This window comes from Desmodus rotundus, chromosome 3 (genome assembly GCF_022682495.2).
Source record: "Desmodus rotundus isolate HL8 chromosome 3, HLdesRot8A.1, whole genome shotgun sequence".
In the NCBI taxonomy this organism is placed as follows: Eukaryota; Metazoa; Chordata; class Mammalia; order Chiroptera; family Phyllostomidae; genus Desmodus; species Desmodus rotundus.
In genome coordinates, this window is record NC_071389.1 from 111,760,506 (window position 1) to 111,781,356 (window position 20,851).

General features: G+C 36.2%; 1 protein-coding gene across 18 annotated transcripts in view; it reads left to right on the plus strand.

The window, feature by feature from the left end:
* The window catches only part of ERC1 (ELKS/RAB6-interacting/CAST family member 1), a 536,970-nt gene that overhangs the window by 24,060 nt on the left and 492,059 nt on the right, over positions 1 to 20,851 (plus strand). For 17 of the 18 annotated variants that reach the window (XM_053920835.2, XM_053920834.2, XM_053920839.2 and 14 more), the window contains one exon: positions 10,712 to 11,516. The exons of the other annotated variant lie outside the window; for it this stretch is intronic. In XM_053920835.2, coding sequence (XP_053776810.1) covers positions 10,848 to 11,516 — 669 coding nt within the window. In that variant the 5' untranslated portion in view covers positions 10,712 to 10,847. The remainder of the gene's footprint in view (positions 1 to 10,711; positions 11,517 to 20,851) is intronic. 18 annotated transcript variants of the gene reach the window in all.

Below are 20,851 nucleotides of genomic sequence, written 5' to 3' on the forward strand. Positions count from 1 at the left end.
TGTGTCATATCCCTTAAAATATGTTGGGCTGGGAAAATAAAAATTAAGAACCATCAAAAGATTGGAAAGAGGCAAGACTGTTTGGGCAAAAGGCTCTTTAGGAGATTACACTATGATAGTACTGGCTAGACAGGATGAGGATGTAGTTGGAGGGAGCTGAAAGAAGTATATTAGAAAGAGAACAATTGATGGTACACAGTGGCTGATTAGTTAATGGGAGTTGAATAGAGGAGTGAAAAAGGAGTCAAAATGAATTCTATCAAACTAGGGAACATAGGAGAAGAGGGGCATTTTTTTTAGGGAAAATATGCTTTTAGGTAGAACTTTTGAGTTGCCTTTGGGAAATCTTGGCAGATATGTGTAGTGAGTAAGTTGGTCGTGTAAGTCTGCAGCCCAAGGGAGAAGCCAGAGTTGGGAATATTGATTAAGAAAACCTAAACTAAAATACGTACCTACCTAAAGTAGTTAATAGTTGAAACCAGTTGAAACAATGGCTGTAGATGAGATTGCCCAGGGAAAGTAAAATAGTAGGAGACAGGACCGTGTTGGAAGACAGAGCTCTAAAGTAGTACACCAGTGTTTTAAAGGTAGGCAGAGGAAGAGGAGTCAGTAAAATGTATGAAAAAGGAATTGTCTTGGAGAGACAGTAGGGAAACCAGAAAAGCAGTAATAGGCCCAAGATAGAAGTCAGCAGGTCAGAAGCAGTAGAAGTAAAGAGAATCCATTGAATTTGGCTGTAAGGAAATCATTCTGGCTTTATTCTAGAAGTGGTAGTGGGCGTTTAGTATCCAGAGCCTTAACTTAGGGCAATATACCCTTTCTGTTTTATATCTTTAAACCACCTGTCCTCAAATAGTTTTATTTTGTCCTGATTATAAAAACAGTGTGTGCTCCTAGAAAAATGGTTGATTTGGAGAGACAGTGAGGTCACCAGAAACCTTACTATCCAGAGTTGTATACTCTACCATAACCTAAATGAAACAAAACAAAACAACCTGCAGGTGGGATCTGTGTTTATAACTTTTTCTTTTTCCCTTTGGTTTGAGAATAGATCACAAACATCTTTCTCTATAATTAAGTATAGAGCCACATCATCACTTACAATGAGACAGTAATTTTCTAGGTCTACTGTGACAAAATACTAAAAACCTGATAACAGAAAACAACAGAAATTTATTTTCTTACAGTTCTGGAGGCTAGAAGTCCAAAATCAGTGTAGGCAGGGCCTTGCTCCCTCTGAAGTTTCTAGAGAAGATCCCTCATTGCCTCTTCCTGGCTTCGGGTGGCTCCCGGCAATACTTAGTACTCCTTGGCTTGGCTGCATCACCTGATTTCTGCCTTTACCTTTACATGGGCTTTCTCATGTGTGAGTCTGTAACTGAATCTCTCATAGAAAGACACTAGTCATTGACTTTAGAACCCACCATAATCCAATATGAACTCAACTTGGTTGTATCTCCAAAGACCCGATTTCAAAATAAGGTGACATAAGTCTGTGCACATGAGTTTTTGGGGGGACACTATTCCACCCATTACAGATCATAACCCATTTTATAGTTGTGCCTTAATTTACATGGCTGATGCCTCATTGCTCGACACTTAGATTGTAATTTCTCTCTGTTATGAACATAATGGGAGCAGGGATTAATGCACATAGTAGAATGTACGTGATCCAGTTGGGTACCTTTCAGTACTCTCTTGCCCCAGTGGACACATGAGATGAATATAATTTTCAAGGGCTTAGGACCAATAGGAATGGAAGTTTGGATTGCCATTGGATAAGCCACTAAGATCTGCTGAGGTGAACACTGAGGATGAATGCAATTTGGAAGAGTGGAGGAGGGAGGACAGAGTACTATTTGTGCTTCTCAGAAAAACAGCATCTGTAGTTTGTTCCAGTAAAGCTTCCTCTTCTGTGATTCCCATTGAGAACAGAGGCCTATGAGAATCATGGAGAAGCTGCCTCCTGTCTTCACGTGAAGTAATTACGCAATGCAAGAATGGACTCCAGTGGCCATGAAAATGTACTGTTCAGATAATTGCCTTTCTTCACTGTATTGCCTTTGCATTTTTGTCAAAGATGAGTAGTCTAAATAAGTGTGGATCCATAATTACTTTTTAAGTTATGAAAGTAATTCATATTAAAACCTCAGTACAGAAAAGAAAAATGTAAAAATTTCCCCACAAATTCTTGTATCCTTTTTATATTTTTAAAATTGCATCTTGTATATCTTGTATTTCTTTTCTTACCAGTACATACAGACTTCCTTATTCTTTTTAATAGCTACACATTATCCCCATACTTGTATAGGTTATTATCAGACTCTTGTTATTTCAAAGAATTCTGCAGTTTATTCTTACTGTTTTTCCACTTTTATGAAAATACATGTAAGATAAATTCCTCGAAGTGTAATGACTGACACTTACTGAAAACCTGTCAAGAACCAGATATTTTATACTTACTTACTGGTTTTATCTTTTTAGTTATCCTTTGAAAAAGATATTATGTCTCTTTCATAGATGAAAATACAGAGGCTCTGAAATAGTCACTTGTTGAACGCAATCAATTTAAATAGTGGAGCTGAACCTGTCCAAGCCTTTTCTACTTGTCACTACGTGACTAAGTCTCAGGAGCACAATAAGAATTATTTTGCAGGGTGCTTGTTAGGATGAAATGTATTTAAGGTTTATGCATTGCCCTTAGGTTACAGCACAGTTTTATACTTACTCTGTAGAAAAGATTTCAGGTCACATTTTAAGTTTCATACTTGCACACAGTGTTACTAATATGCCTTAATACAAAGGGCAACCTTATTAAGGAATGTAATATAAAAAAGTACGACGTCCATGCATTCTGAGCACTATTGCTTCCTAATTTGGAATTATATTTTTAACTTTTGATATTTCACTTCATTTGGGAAAGTTAAAAAATGATTTTATCGTTTAAAAAATAAACCCAGTCTCTTTAAATGTTGATTATCTTGTATATATGAAAAAAGCTTTGCTTATAAGTGTTTGTTACCAAAATGGAATTAATTTTAGTTTTCTTGACTTTCTGAGAAAAATCTGTGCCTTCTCTAAATCAGAAAACCCAGTGTTTTGAGACCGTTAGGCTGTTTTTGAGTTAAGAATGCTTCTTTGGTAAAAATAGAAAAGCCCCCAAATTATAATTTTTTATTTTATTTTATTTTTTAATTTTAAAATTATTTTATTGTTGTTCAGTTACAGTTGTCTTCATTTTCTCCCTGCCTCTCTACCCCACCCCAGCCAAATCCACCTCCCTCTCCTGTTTCCACCCTCCTCTTTGGTTTTGTCCATGTCTCCCCGCTATCCCTTCCCCTCTCCCCTCTGGCTATTGTTAGATTGTTCTTAACTTCAATGTCTGTGGTTATATTTTGTTTGCTTTTTTCTTCTGTTGATTATATTCCAGTTAAAGGTGAGATCATATGGTATTTGTCCCTCACCGCCTGGCTTATTTCACTTAGCATAATGCTCTCCAGTTCCATCCATGCTGCTGCAAAGGGTATAAGCTTCTTCTTTCTCTCTGCTGGGTAGTATTCCATTGTGAGAACAGTTTATTTTTTAAAAAATTGAAGTCTCGACCATTCAGTAAGTTTCTCTATGATTTTCAGGGCATAGTTTTAGAGTTCAAAAATATATAGCACTACTTATAGAGAAGGAGGTTGTCAATACATGGAATTTGGTTACAGTTAAAAATAAAGTTTTTTAAAATAAAGGAAATGATGAAAGGCTTTCATTATATTTGTTTTACATTGCATTTAATAGCACTTTCTATAAATGAATTTCAAGATTACTACCACCTTCTGAATGTATAATAAACTATCTTTAATGATTTTTAAATCATTAAATCATTTGGATTTAGGTTAACTTGTAGATTCAGCAAACATTTATTGTCTACTTGATTTGTATTAGGCACTCTGTTAGGTTTTGCAGATGAGACATTCCTTTGCCTTTAAGGAAGTTACTAACCAAAACATAGTAAGTACATTATTTTAAAAGATCCTGGTTCCATAAGAGGGGCACCTAAATTAGATTGAGGGATTTAAGGGTTTGTGTGGGATTGTGACTATTAAACTTAGTTTGGAAGAATAAGTAGTAAGTAGTTGATGGGGAAGAGGATGGTCATGGAAGCGAGAGAGTGTATTTTAGTAAATTTTAGGTACTTGATCGTGGTTGTCACATGCTAAGGCGAGTTTTTCAGAAGTAGCCTGCCTAAAGAGAGGTAGACAGAGCCCAAATCATGAAAAATCTCATATGCACAGCTAAGGAATAGAGATTGTTATTTTAGGAAGCCAACTAAAGGCATGTTAGTGTATGTGAGATTGTCATATTTAAATTTTAGTGCAGTGGTTCTTAAACATTTTTGTTCCAGCATCCCTTTACACTCTTAAAAATTAACGAGGACCCTAAATAACATTTGTTTATGTAGCCTATATCTACTACTATTTACTATATTAGAAAGTAAAGCTGAGAAAATTTTAATACATAGCAGTACACAAGCACACATTCCATTAGCTATCAGTGAGATGATACCACATGTCCTACTGTATGTAGCCTCTGGAAAACACTACTGTACATTTGTGAGAATGTATAGTGAAAAAGACAAATAATGTCATCGTATTATGAAAATAGTTTTGCTCTCATGGATCTCTAGAAAGGGTCTTAGAGACTATGGCAGTTCCTGACCCACTTGGAGAATCTTTATATTACAGAATGATTCTGGCAGTGGTGTTGAGAATTGTCTAGAACCTTTAAAAAAGAAACACATTTTAAATTGTGGTTCAGTACGCACATGTGTATGCATATGCACACCTGGAACGAGGTTTAGGAAACAGCACTGTATTAATTATCTCTTGTATAAAAAAGTTACCTCAAAACTTACTGGATTAAAAAAATCTCAGTTTTGATGCAGAATGTAGCTGAGTGATTCTGGCTCAAGGTATTTCATGAGGTTGCAGTCAAGATGTCTGCTCAGTCTGCAGTCATCTGAGTGCTTGACTGGGGTTGGAGGATACTTTTCCAAGCTGTGTTACATGGTTCTTGGCCTGAGGCCTCAGTTCCTCATTGTGTGGCTCACTCTGTAACATAGCTTAAATATCCTTACAGTCTGGCAGCTAAATCCTCCAAGAGAGTGGCCAAGACAGAAGCCCCATTGTCTTTTGTGAGGTAGTGTTGGAAATGATACATCATCAGAAGCTAATCACTAAGTCTAGTATATATTCAGAGAGAGGAATTTTGCTTCCTCTCTTAAGGGAGTATCAAAGAATTAATGGAAATACCTTAAAACTACCACAAATACTTGTCAAGAGAGTGAGTCCTCCATGCTCTCTTCTTTCCTGCGTGCCTTGCTGGGTGTGCTAAGACTGCAATGCCCTGACTGCTCTCAACCTGGGCTGTTCTCAGGAATGTGTTTGCCGCAAGCCACCTTGGTGGATGAGGTAATGTCTCCCATTGGGTGAGACAGGCTTATTGACTGCTTATTATAAAATTGGTGGATACCCTAAGCTCATTGTTCCTCAACTGTGATGAAAACCCACTCCATATGTAGCACCTACATGGGTCACTCTATGTCACCTGTGGGACCTGGGAGTAATAGGGAGCCAGTGCAAACCTGATGGTTATACTGCTTGCTGTGCTGTGAGTAATAAAGTTCTTTATCTCTGAGCTAAGCACCTCATGTTCTGTTTCATAGGCAGAGGGAGAAGGTTTGAAACAACCACCACAACAGATAGCAAGGGACTAACAAAATATTGGATAGGAAGCTGAGGGACTTAAGGACTCTGGGGGGGCAACACAGTGGACTCAAACTGAACAGCTGCATGATTTTCTCCAGCAGCAATCAGGATTCGAGGTGTATAGTCAGTGAAGGGTGTGTGTGTGTGTGTGTGTGTGTGTGTGTGTGTGTGTGTGTGTGTGTTGGGGGGAAATTAATCACAGGCAAGGGAGTTTGGAATGCGGAATTATTTTTCAAACTTTTGTGATATAATTTATATACAATAAACTGAACATATTTGAAGTATGTAGTTTGATGAGCCAACGTTAAAATGTGGAACATTTTCATCACCCCAAAAGTTTCCTCCTACCCCCTTATGATTGACTCCTCCCCCTTATCTCCATCCCCAGCTTCAAATTGATTTGCTGTCATAATAGATTAGATCTAGAATTTTATATCAGTGGAATCATACAGAATACCTTTTGTCTTTTTTTGGTCAAAATTATTTTTTATCATGTGTTCAAAGTGGAAGAATTACTATTTTGTGGTTGTGTTTCTGGCATATTGTTAAAAGAAAGTTATTTTTTTAAACACTGTCTTCCCTGAAGTTCATGAGATTAAAGAGCCAGTTTGAGGGCTTTAGACAGAACTAGTGAATTTTCTCCTCTTATTGTATAAATGAATGTAGTTCTGATAATAACAAAGACTGTACATGCAAATGCCATTTTGGATCTGCAAGTGACTTGAACATTAGAATGCCCCTGCTAATACTGAAAACTTGGTGTGAATTTTTGTTATTGAATCTTAGCCTATTCAGAGTGATTTAGTTACTTGACTACATGACAATAGAGTTCTTCACAAAGCACACTTGGGAATTTTTAAATTGAATGTGGCAGCTTAAAGTTACGATATGGTGGCTGAGACTGAATTAATTACTCCTTATTTTATTGGTTTTACTTTGTTTTCTCTCCCTTTGTACACCATCTTTAGAAGATAAATATGATGGTTTGAGCTTTACACCTGGGAAACCTGATATGTACCCTAAAGTTTAGGTTTAGAACCAGATTAGCAGGACACCCTGTGTTGAAACTGGGGAAACCTTCAATGTCCTGTGGACATTTGAGATGTTAACATCAGCACATGGTGGTGGTTAAGCATAGTAGTAAAGAGCCTCCAGGGCTCTGGAATTAGGTGCCCTAATTCAAATCTTGACCCTACACTGAAGAGTTACGTGACACTTTCGATAAGTCACTTAACAATATAGGCCTTACTTTCTTCATCTGTAAAATGGACATACTAACAGTACCTGTATTATAGGGGGCTTATAAATAGTAAATTAAATCTTATAAAACTCTTACCACAGTACCTGGCATATGGTATACACTCACTAAATAAATGCTAGCTTTTATTATCATTCCAGAGATTCTGGATAACAAATGGGTCTTATTTTAAGCAGTATTCAGATTACTTATGAAAAAAAAAAGCTTTGCATCTCTCTGATCTTGAAATAGAATTCATTCAAATAGTAATATGTAGATTATTATTACTTGTCACCTACCTTACAGTCCAGATTTACCATGAAAAGGAATTTTTATTTCATGAGGTAGGTTAGCCCTGGAAAGGAATTTCCTAACATTAGAATGTTGTAGTTTCTGAACTTGGTGTAATTTTGCTATTTCTAATGAAACCTTAAAAGTTCAGGTTCTATTTCCTGTTCTGCTTATTGTTACCTTAGTGTTATCTTTACTGGATCCCTTATATATAAGTTTGGCCAAAAAATCGGTTTAGGTTTTTTCTGTAAAAGAAAGACACATTTTTCATTTTCACCAAAAACTTTATTGATTTAGATATTTTGAGTATGTCAGCTATCTACTGCGTGGTATAACATTGGTCTCAATTAATGTCTTGATTTGATCACTATCAACTTCAACTTAAACGACTGTGGAGTGTTATCGCCAGTGAGAAATCTCTAGCATGAAACCTCACAAAAACCGCCTTTGACATGTTCGATCAGTCACAGCACCTTCCCCATACACTGTGCACATCTTTTTTTGTGTTTCAGTTGCGTTTTTAACCTTTGTTGAAATAATAAAGCATAATATGCTGGAAATGTTTCATATATTCTCCCATCGTCAATATTAAAATGGCTACACAAAAATTCACCGATTTTGATAAGTTTTATTTAAACACATGGTGACATATGACAGTTATCACAATACAGTGTAACAAAATTGTTATGAATGAAGTTGAAGAAGACAACTAAGTGCTACTATAGCCCTCTTATGGAAAAAACCAAATGAACTTTTTGGCCAACCCAGTAGAATTGAGACTGCCATTGTATTCATACAAGTATTTCTGAAGATTTTTAACCTGTGTTTTTAAAATTGTCACCTGAGGTGGGGGTGGGGAGGGAGAATGAGAAAGACAGAACATCCATGTGTGAAACATGGGTCACTTGCCTCTCGTGTGTGCCCCGACTGGGGATTGAATCTACAACCTAGATATGTGCCCTAACCAGAAATTGAGCCCTCGACCTTTTGGTGTATGGGACCAACTGAACCACCTGGCCAGGGCAGACACTTTAAAATCTGATTAGGATATATAGACCATGTGATTTACTTGGATAGCATATTTACTGAAGGAGTACTTATAAGGTCAATTCTACACAACAGTGGATTTTTGGAAAGTATTACTTAATATGCTGAAATCTTGTTATTTGACCTAAGCCAGTTCTTTGATAGAATGATAGTAGAAATCACAGAGGTCTACTTTAGATCTGTATTGATTTATCTTTGAGAGAAATGTGGCAAGTAGGATAGCTGTGATAAATGTTTTTAAAATTTGTTTTAATTATACTTGTAGAATACAAATATATTCCTTTGTTAAAATTAAAGCTTTATTGTAGTATGAGTATAAAGATTTATAAGTGAAATCAAAGCCTTCACAAACATTCCCTCTTCCCCTCAACTTCCCCTTACAATGTAAGTTCCCCTCCTTTCTAATCATCTTTGTTTCAAATTTGTCATTTCTCATGTAGGAATTCTTTTCTTTTTAAAAAATATTTTATTTATTTATTTTTAGACAGGGGAAGGGAGGGAGAAAAAGAGGGAGAGAAATATCAATATGTGGTTGCCTCTCACGTGCCCTATACTGGGGACCTGGCCTGCAACCCAGGCATGTGCCCTGATTGGCAATTGAACCAGTGACCCTTTGGTTTGCAGGCTGGTGCTCAATCCACTGAGCCACAGCAGCCAGGGCCCATGTAGGAATTCTTTATATATTTTGTTTACAGATCTATTATACACATGCTATACATTTTTTTTACCTAGTTTTTGGTTTTCCTTTTAATTTTGCTTATAGTGTTTTTTTTTTGTATAATATTTTGTCATTTTGACATAATTAAATGTATTAGTTGTTTTTTTAATGGTTTTGCTTTTTGTTTCTTATTTAAGAAGCCCTGCCTTAACTCAGGTTCACAGGATAGTATCCTGAGATTTATTTTAATACTTTTAGTAGTGTTTAAATTTATGTTTTTAATGTGCATAGAATTTATTTCTGTGTGTTGTGTGAAGTAGGGATGTGATTTATTTTTTACAAGGGTACCAGTTGTTCAGACCCCATTATTGAATAATTTGTCCTTTCTTCAGTGTTTTGAATTTGAAATGTTATTTTTAGCATATACTAAACTCACATACATAATTTAGACTATTCCTGGGCCGGTACTATACATTTTTAGTTTCTATAGCTTTAAAAGGCTCTAAGTCCTTATAATAAATCCTGGGGGTCAGATACGAATTTTGGAGTCCAGATTTTTTCCCAGTAGTACCCAGTAGGCAGTATCCTGTAATCCTACTCATTGTTTTTTCAGTGAAGTGTAAGACTAATCACACTAAGTGAGATTCATATTAACAATAAGTGGCCTGAGGTCAGGTCAGGTTTTGCTGCTAAGTGAATTAAAAAGAAAAAAGTTTATTTTCAGATCTTTTTGGATTTTTGAATGGCAAATAAAGGATTGTGGACCTGTAATTTATCTTTCTATTCAGGGGATGTATTCCTTTGTTCTTTCATTTCAGGTTGTTTCGGTTATTCTTGTATCTTTACTTTTCTATTTGAATTCTAGGGTCAGCTTAGGTGAAGAATCCTGTAGAGATTTTCATTGGGATTTGAAGTAGTTGGGGAAGAACAGACACTATTACAGTGTTGTCTTCTCATCCATGAACATGGATATCTTTCCTTTTGCTCAGGTGTTCTTTCAGTAAAGTTTTGTAATTTTTAAAAAAGATTTTATTTATTTATTTTTAGACAGAGGGAAGGGAGGGAGAAAGAGAGGGAGAGAAACATCAATGTGTGATCGCTTCTCATGCATCCCCTGCTGAGGACCTGGCCTGCAACGCAGGCATGTGCCCTGACTGGGAATCGAACCAGCGACCCTTTGGTTCATAGGCTGGTGCTCAGTCCACTGAGCCACACAAGCCAGGACAAAGTTTTGTAATTTTTTTCCAAAAATGCTTGCATATTATTGTTAGATTTATATTGAAGTGTTTTTATGGTTATTGTGAATGGATTTTTTAAAAATTGTATTTTCTAATATTATTGATGTGCAGGAAAGTGTTACTACTTATATGTTGATCTTGTGTTTAACAAATTTGTTGAGTTTTATTACTAGTTCTAATAATTTTTCATTTGATAGTCTTGGGTTTTCCAGGTAGAAAGTCAGGTAGTCAAACAGTTTTATTTTTTCTTTGTCAATCACTTTTTCTTTTCCTTGCAGGGTATGGTTTCATTATTCAGTTTTGGACATGTGAAATATTTTTAGAATGATGTTTTCTATTAAATGAATTGTACTGTATACAGATTTTGAATGCATGAGTAAATAAAGGGTAGAAGGGAGATCTTCCTCAGTGCAGGTAATGAACAGTTTCTTGGAAGAGAAATGGTTATTACTGGAGGATTTACTGTGTGGTCTTTTCATTACAGATATGGTGTAAGATATTTCTTCAAGACTGGACAGCTGAGGACCTGTTATTTCTGATTAGCCTTAAGCAGACTTACAGCCATAGAGAAACCTCAAGGAGTTCCATACCTTTCCTGGACCTAAATTCGTCTTGTAACCATGTATGGGAGTGCTCGCTCAGTTGGGAAGGTGGAACCAAGCAACCAGAGCCCTGGGCGTTCACCTAGGCTTCCACGTTCCCCTCGCTTGGGTCATCGTCGAACCAATAGTACAGGAGGGAGTTCTGGAAGCAGTGTTGGAGGTGGCAGTGGGAAAACCCTTTCAATGGAGAATATCCAGTCCTTAAATGCTGCCTATGCCACATCTGGCCCTATGTACCTAAGTGACCATGAAAATGTGGGTTCAGAAACACCTAAAAGCACCATGACACTTGGCCGTTCTGGGGGACGTCTGCCTTACGGTGTTAGGATGACTGCTATGGGCAGTAGTCCCAATATAGCTAGCAGTGGGGTTGCTAGTGACACCATAGCATTTGGAGAGCATCATCTCCCTCCTGTGAGTATGGCATCTACTGTTCCTCACTCTCTTCGTCAGGCAAGAGATAACACAATCATGGATCTGCAGACACAGCTAAAAGAAGTATTAAGGGAAAACGATCTCTTGCGGAAGGATGTGGAAGTAAAGGAGAGCAAATTAAGTTCTTCAATGAATAGTATCAAGACCTTCTGGAGCCCAGAGTTGAAGAAAGAACGAGCCCTCAGAAAAGATGAAGCTTCCAAAATCACTATTTGGAAGGAACACTATAGAGTTGTGCAGGAGGAAAACCAGGTTAGTTTTACATGTATGTTTACCTTTACTCTCTGAATTCATGTATGTAAGTGAATGGAGCCATTCTTTTTTTCCTTCTTAGGTTTTTCCCTTCTTGGTTCAGCCTTCTTCCTGTTGATTATTTAATTTAAAATGTTCTGTCCTCTGTTTCTTGGTCTTTTTCAGATTTGGTCCTGTGCCTTGAATTTTTCTTTTCTTTCTTTTCCTTTCTTTCTTTTTTTTTTTTGGTTGCTGTCTCTTCTTGACAACAATGAGGAGCTGTTCTTTCTGTGGACATTCATGATAGTTTAACTTCAGAATGCTTATGTAACTTTTTTTGTTTTTAGTTCTTTAACAAACTTAAGGTGGAAGAAAGGCAACTTGGTGTGATTAGTTGCTTCTAGAAAATAAATGAGATAACTAGGCATTATAATTCTGGGCTTTGCAGTTCAAGAGCTAAGTGCTGTCTTATTAGATATAAGAAACACTCATTTGTTATTTTCTGCCCACTTCCAGGTTATAATTGTTGTTTTGGCCATAGACATGTTATATTCAGTAACATATAAGTACAAAGTTGTGGACAAATCATATTCAAGCTGCAGCAATTAAAATCTTAATCATGCCTTATGTTTAAAATACTTTAAAAACTTTTCTTAAACTTGTAAGTTTGAATTATTTGCCCTCTTAAAAAAGTTCTATATTATTAAGGGAGAATTTTAAAGTTGCTACCTCATTCTTGGTATTAGATTTTATTTTTGGGTTAGATAAATAAAAGTTATGAAGAAAGTAATAAACTTACTTGGATTTCTGCAGTGTTCATAAATGATGCTAAGAAGTTACAAATGATTCGTAAGGAATTACAAATGATTTCTGTCTCCGATGAAGTAAATCTAATGTAAGATTACTGTTGCTTGTTTTGCTCTTCTACTACTAACACTCAGCTCAGGCATTAAGATCTACTGCTTTGGTTTCTTGAAGAAGGTATGGAGTTAGATTGTTTTGTGTGTTAAAGCCCCAGACTTACCTTTGGCTCAGTGCTTCTCGTCTTTTTTCCTGCCATATTATGCCTCAGGGCTGTGACAGGCTCCTATACATAATGATTATTATCTGTGACCTTTAGTAGGAGTGTGTGTATGGTAAAAAGGTGTTTAAAATCTTAGATATATTTAGTTATAAAAAGCCATCCAGGTGGTTTTGGTGTCTCTTCACCTTGAGAATCTTTGATGCTCAAGATAAAACACTCAGATGATATGTGATAACAGAATGGAGAAATACTGTTCTTCAGTTAAAATTTAAGTTGTAGAAAGTGAAGTACAATGTGAAAAGTTTATCATTTTTAAATATAAAATAATGGTACATTCTGAAAGTTTTTCTAGTTTGGTGTTGAATTGTAAACATCAAGAGAGAAGCAATGAGTTAGCTTAATTTAGTCTTGTGGTAAAGTATCAAGTAGCTTAGGTCTTAGAAACTGGGGTGGATATTCGGTTCTTTTAGAGACTGATAAATTTGGAGTATGTACTGGTGCTGTATCAGTGCTCAAATATGAGGTACTTTATTTAGACAATGAAGCATCATAATGCATTATATTGAGTATTGTCCAATCTCAAATGTATCATTAATATAAAAATCACAATGTCCATTGACCCAAAAAGTGGCTGGGTTATAACTTGTAAATATTGTGTAAAAATTATACGTGAATACTTTTCCTTTAAAAGTTCTACCTTTTAGGAATGGATTGTGTATGTGTATAAATATAAGTATAGTGTGTATACATGCATATATATGCATGTATATAAATATGTCTCTTTATAAATAAATAAAAGTATATTTTGGTAGAAGTTGAGTTGAGTTTACTGGTTTTATCACTGAATTAGTTAGCCTCCAATGTACCTTTCTGATGATGCTGAAAATATGTCTGTCACTAAAGATAGCTTTAATTATGAAGCAACTTGGAAATGTCCATTTTAACAAGGAAAAAATTATTGGCATACTTCTCTATTTTCAGAAAATGCCTATACTTTAAAAGCCATGCGGATAAAAAGCAATGGCAATTTCCTTCCTAATTATCAAGCTACATTCAAAGATAAAATATTTGAATCTTCTGAAAAGACTATAGTAGGGACTCAGCACTTCAGCCTAGTGGAAGTGAAGCAGCCCATAGGACTATGATGCCAAAAAACCCATATGTGCTGAAGGAGGGTGAACACTGCCTTATCTAGATTCCGCCCCTTGCCCTAATTAAACACCAGGGCTGGCAGGAATATGTTCTTCCTGCACTCACTATAATTATCACACAATCCTAAAATTGTATATCATTGGTCCAAAAAATGAAGGGTGCAATTTTAAAGTAAAGTGAAATACTACAATGAGATATAGAGAACTCAGTCGCTAATTAATAGATTATAGTGAGCCAGCAGTGGGCCCAATTAAACTCTGTATTCATTATACCCTCCATGGCCCTCAAGATCAGACATTTTCCACTTTACAAAGAAGGTTGGCTTAATAGGATTTACAATAATTAAACAAATTTCCCCATTGCAGTTTTTTGAGACTGGGGTTTTAGATACATTCTAAATGTTTGTTCTGCTTGGACCACAGAGATCTTGGTCTGGAATCCTATCAAATGTCAAATCACATTTGTTAGAATTGCCTAATGAATATAGTTCATTATTAAGGAGTTCTTTTAAATGAGTGGGTTTTTTTTTTTTTAAGATTTTACTTATTTATTTTTAGAGAGAGGGGAAGGGAAGGAGAAAGAGAGGGAGAGAAACATCATGTGTGGTTGCCTCTCGAGCAACCTCTACTAGGGACCAGGCCCACAACCCAGGCCTGTGCCCTGACGGCGAACCAAACTGGAAACCCTTTGGTTTGCAGGCCTGCACTCAATCCACTGAGCCACACCAGCCAGGGCAAGACAAGTGTTTCTAAAATAAATACCCAACTGTTTTTGTGTCTCATAAGGTTTTTGTTACTTAACTTTCAAATATTGGTGGTTGGGAGATGGCACAATGTATGTTTTAACAGAAAAGGCCTTTTCTCTTTTTTAAAATGGACCGTGAGGAAGGCTTTTAGTATGTTTGCTTGATGAAGAATAAAAATCTAGCTATGAGCTTGCTTGAATGGCAAAGCTGAGGCTTTGGATGATTTATATTTTTTATTTTCTAACCAACATCTAACAAGATACTGTCATACTTCTTTTATTATTATTATTATTATTATTATTATTATTATTATGCCTTATAATATTTCTGTATGTTGAGTTTAGTTGGAAGCTTATTTTAAAAATAGTTATTTTAAAGTATTTTCATTAATTCCGTGCAGTCATAATACATTGTATTTAATATTATAGTGTGGCAAGTGAGTTTAATGTTTTGTGGGTTTTTTTTTAATTTTTGGAGTCTGATTTTATTCAGGATTCAGGTTTTTTGATTCTGGCTTTATTTATTTAAGGATCAAGAGAACTTCAAGGTCAGAAATAGAAAAAGATAAACTGACACTGTGTCATTCTTTGTTTTATCATTTGTCCTCTATTTGGACACAGGTGACTATTAATATTTTTGTAATTTTAGGTTGTGCCTAGATTCGTCACATGATAAAGCCATTATTATTTGAATTTAAGCTTTTTCATGAGGTTGCTAATTGTGCTGTGGTCATTGAAAGTCTGGTCTTAAAATCTGGGGTCTTTGTCTTAAACTATTTAACTTTTCTGTTTGATAATTCTGATTTAATATAGAGATGAATTATGAATGGTTATTCAGAGTACTGTGGATAAATCAGTAGCCTAGTTTATTTTCCAGATAGTTTTGATATTTTTTGGAGTTCCGTGACCTGAGAAAATTAAATCAGATGTTAAGTATATATATGTTTTTTGAGGGGAGTTAACAGTCACTTTCAGAAGCAAAATTTGTTCATGGGTGACTTACAGAAATTTAAGCCACCCGTCCATTGGATCCTGTCATATACGCAGCTATAGAAGTGGTTTTGGAAAATGACTTCTGGTAGAGTTGGTAAGCTTGCTTATCTGAAATGTAGTGGAGTACTATGAAAAATGATTCAGTGAATTCAATTAAAAATGTGCAAATATCTGAGAAGGCTTATTTGTGAGGAAATAAGAATTTTCCAGAGGAGTGCAGTCTTTTTTTTTTTTTTTTTTTTTTTTTTGCCTCTACTGTCATCTTGCATTTTACAGTGCAATCTAGTGTGTGATTTCATACCAATGAAGTGGAATTGTTTTTAGGGATTTGCTAATTTACAGTAACTTTGCAGGTATCAGCTTAAATATGTTTGGAAACCTACTATTTATTCTCTTGGGCAAAAGAAGCCAGAATTTGAACTTAGTTTTTAGTTCTACAAATATTGATCAGGGCAGGTGTAGTTCCATTTTACTTTTTAAAATCATACTGCTTTGGAATTTGACATGTTACAGGTGCTTTATCTACCCAGAAGAGTATTTGAGGAGACTAGAAACCATGCTTTATAACAAATGGTTGAGGGAAGTAAAGAAGACAAAATGTGTGACATTTTAGTTATACTCTTTTGTGTATTTGATGGGCAACCATGTAGAAGGAAGTTTTTTTCTCTTTCTTTTTGGTATTTTCTTTGGAAGGCTGACACTGGAAAAATAAGTGCAAATATTAGGGGTTTAGGTTTTGGCTGTGTGGAGGAGTGTATTTTCTCACAAAACCATATCTATTTGATGGAAGAGTCAGGTCAAAAAATAATCGTTGACCACTACTAGGGTCAGTTACTGGGAGGCCAGGTTGCCTCTGACAACTGTGTGAGTGCTCTGAGTCTCTCAGTCCTTCAGAATGCCTGAAATGACATGGAATAAAGTGGTACTTCATGGAGAACCATTTACAGTTTCTCCCCATCCTTCCCACTCCTTTCTATCCCGCCATCCCTTGCTTCCTCCATCCCTTGCTTCCTCTCTCCCTCTTTCCCATTGTGAAATTTTATTAAGATATAATTCAGTTTATCCTTTAAAAGTACATAATATTTTTTCCAAAGATTTAATTAATTTATATGTTAGAGAGAGGAAAAGGGAGGGAGAAGGAGAGGGGGAGAAACAATGATGGGTTGCCTCTCATGCGCACAAACCAGGCATATGCCCTGACTGGGAATCGAACTGCCGACCTTTCTGTTGGAGTTCAGTCTACTGATCCACATGAGCCAGGGTGTAATATTTTTATTAATCTGGCTTATTTAAAGAAGAATTTTGAATGACATAACAATAGATACTATTTAGGAGCAGCTTATATTGCTGTCAGCAGAGTGGATTGAATGAAGGAAGGCAAGGAAAGCAGTTGATTTTGTTGTAGAAGGTCTGGATTAATTTTGATATTAGGAATGGAGAAGAAGGTGTACATGCATGAGGTATTTTCAAAGAAATATATGGATATGGACTATGATGGCAAGAGAGAAGACTACAATGAACCATGGGGAAATGTTTTTACCAGTGATGAAAAATGGATAGAGATTAGAAAGTAGAATTAGATTTAGAGTAAGAAATGGTGAATTTAGTTTTAACAATTTTTGTAGAAAATTTTCATAAGCTTTTTGAAATAAGAGACTAATGATTGTGACCTTATGTACATGCACAGGGATGTTATTACATGTATTCTTGTTAATGTTGGAAATGTACCGATCTGGTTAACTTAGTAAAACCAGCTATATGTCTCCGCTTGTGGGAGTAAGGAGTAGAGAGGAAGCGAGAAGCCATTAAATGAAATGGTACGTTTTATATGTATTTCCTCACCCAGCAATTTTTGTGTTTTGGTCTTCTGTCTTTGTCGTGGTATTTTTCTTTGAAGGCAAATAACTTGTGATTCACTCAAGAACTTTTCAGTTCTTGAAAGTTACTATTCATTAAAAATGATCAATAATGGTTTATATTCCTGTGATAGATGAACTTCTGGTAACAGATGTCCTTTATTTTGTTTTAGTTAAGAGCAAGTTCCTGAAGATCACATACCTATTAATGAGAAATTTGGAGTAAATGTTTTAAAAAGAAAAATATTGCAGAAAAAGTGCATTCAGCAAGGAAACGCTTAACTTTATATTGAAAATACTTAGTTCTTCCTTTATGGACAAGATTAGAAATGCTTTTATGAAATGGGGCATTATTTGTGCTATACCCTGTTATACATGACCTATGTACATGGACAAAGTTGTGGAGATTGACTGGGAATGTGGGGAGGGCTGAATGAAGGTGGGGAAGTGGGGGAGAAATTGGGACAATATTGAAATAGCATAAACTATAAAATATTTAAAAGAAAAAAAAGAAATGCTTTTATGAACTATGTGTATTTTTCTCATTTTCTGTGCTGCCATGTGCTTTTCTAAAAATACTCATTTTTCCTTCTGGAGTTGGAAAGTTAGCCTTTTAACATAGATCTATTCCTTTTATTTTTCCATATTATTAGCAGTAATGGTTACTGAAACTACCTTCCTTTGCCCTGGCTGGTGTGGTTCAGTGGATTGAGTGCTGACCTTTGAACCAAAGGGTCGCTGGTTCGATTCCCAGTCAGGGCACATGCCTGGGTTGCGGGCCAGGTCTCCAATAGGGGGCACATGAGAGGCAACCATGCATTGATGTTTCTCTCCCTTTCTTTCTCCCTCCCTTCCCCTCTCTCTAAAAATAAATAAAATATAAAACAAAAAACTACCTCCTTTTGTCTTTTTCTGGCAGTCTTTTCTACCTAATAGGTTCATGGTAAGTTCTGTTACATTTTGAGAATTGGTGAAGAATACTGAGCTGAAATGACACCTATCCAGCTTCATTTCATCTGTGGAGACCTTGTAGACTGCAAAAAAGATCAGCCGTGACATGCACACTGTATACCGTCTCTTAAGAGTAGTTGTTGGTTTAAATACTTGCAGAGTGTGTGATATGCACGGAGCTATTTTGCTTTGAAATCATCCTGGTATAACTGTTCTGATGTGGATAAGCCCTCAGCACTTTTATGGTCCCCTTCAGCAGTAATTATCAAACTTTTTGGCTTCAGGACACCTGTACTTTTTAAAAAATTATTAAGGAGTCCGAAGCAGCTTTGTTTTTGTAGGCTTTACCTATCAATATTTGCCACATTAGGGAATAAAATAGAAAATTAAAAAATTAATATATTTAAAAATAAACCCACTAAACGTAAACATAAATAACATTTTTAATGAAAAGTCATTTTGCATGTCTCTTTAATGTCTTGCTTAATAGAAAATAGCAGAATCTCATGTCACCTTCTGTTGCATTGGCCAAAAAGTTTGTTCGTTTTTTTCCCATAAGATGGCTCTGGTGGTGCTTAGTTGTCTTTAACTTCATTAGAAACAATTTTGTTAGATTGTATGCTGACGGTCATATCAGCGGTCATATCAGCATGCATTTAAAAAATGTTATCAAAGTTGGTGAATTTTTAAAGTATATCTTATTGATTATGCTATTACAGTTGTCCCATTTTTTTTCTCCACTTTATCCCCCATGCCTTATACCACCCTTCCCTCCAGCATTCCACACCACCCCTCCCCACCTTAGTTCATGCCTATCAGTCACACTTATAAGTTCTTCGGCTTCTTCAATTCCTATACTATTCTAAACCTCCCCTTGTCTATTCTGTACCTATTATTTATGCTTCTTATTCCCTATACCTTTTCTCCCATTCTTCTCCTCCCCTGCCCCACTGATAACCTTCCACGTGATCTCCGTTTTTGTGATTCTGTTCCTGTTCTAGTTGTTTGCTTAGTTTGTTTTTGTTTTTTAGGTTCAGTTGTGGATAGTTGTGAGTTCATTGTCATTTTACTGTTCATAGTTTTGATCTTCTTTTTCTTAGATAAGTCCCTTTAACATTTTATATAATAAGGACTTGGTGATGATGAACTCCTTTAACTTGACCTTATCTGGGAAGCACTTTATCTGCCCTTCCATTTTAAATGATAGCTTTGCTGGATAGAGCAATCTTGGATGTAGGTCTTTGCCTTTCATGACTTGGAATACTTCTTTCCAGCCCCTTCTTGCCTGTAAGGTTTCTTTAGAGAAATCAGCTGATAGTCTTATGGGAACTCCTTTATAGGTAACTGTCTCCTTTTCTCTTGCTGCTTTTAATACTTTCTCCTTATCTTTAATCTTGGGTAATTTCATTATGATGTGTCTTAATGTGTTCCTCCTTGGGTCCCACTTCTTTGAGACTCGATGAGCTTCCTGGACTTGCATGTCTACTTGGGTAAGTTTTCCTTCATTAGTTTTTCAAATAAATTTTCAGTTTCTTGCTCTTCCTCTTCTTCCTCTGGCACCCCTATGATTTGGATGTTGGAACATTTAAAGCTGTGCCAGAGATTCCTAAGCCTCTTATGTTTTTTGAATTCTTGTGTCTTAATTCTGTTCTGGTTAAATGTTTACTACTTCTTTTCCAAATTGTTGATTTTAATCCTGATTTCCTTTCCTTCACTGTTGGTTCCCTGTATATTTTCCTTTATTTCACTTTCATAGCCATCACTTCTTCCTCAATTTTGCGTTTGTACTCAGTCATTTCTGTGAGCATCCTGATCACCAGTGTTTTGAATTCTGCATCTGAGAGCTTGGCTATTTCCTCCTTGTTTAGTTCTTTTTCTGGAGTTCTGATCTGTTTTTTCATTTGGGCCATGTTTCTTTTTCTTTGTGTATCTGTTACATTGTAAGGGGCGGAGCCTTAGGTATTCGCCAGGGCCAGACAACCCGTTTCTGTTTTGTGGCACTGTGCAACACTGTGTTAACCCATAAGCAAATTGGGTCCTTTTGGTGCTGATTTCTGGGTGGGTGAATTTGTGTACATTTTAGGACCCTGTAGATCCCTCCAATAGACTCTCTTGTGAGACTGGGAGTTTTTCCCACTGCTGCAACCACTCACTCCCCCACCCCACCCAGATTTGTATAGCCAGAGGTTTTGAGGCTTTATTTCCATGTGCTGAAACACTGGGTCTGTCTTGCTCCCCTGTTGTTCCTCCTGGTTTATCTGCATGGGAATATGGGACCGCCTGGTCTGTCAGCTGCCGCCTTGCTATGCGTCCTCTCAGCTGTCCGTCTCCGCCCCTCCTACCAGTCTGGATGCATGTTTCTTCTTTAATTCCTTGGTTGTCAGACTTCCATACAATTCGATTATCTGGCAGTTCTGTTTTTTTGTTTGTTTGTTTTTAATTTGGTTGTTGTCCTTCTATTGGTTGTGCAAGGAAGCAAAGTGTATTTACTTAAACCTCCATCTTGGCTGGAAGTCCAAAATTGGTGAATTTTTGTGTAGCCATTTTAATATTGAAGATAGACGAAAATGAGAAACATTTTTGGCATATTATGCTTTATTATTTCAAGAAAGGTAAAAACACAGCTGACACACACA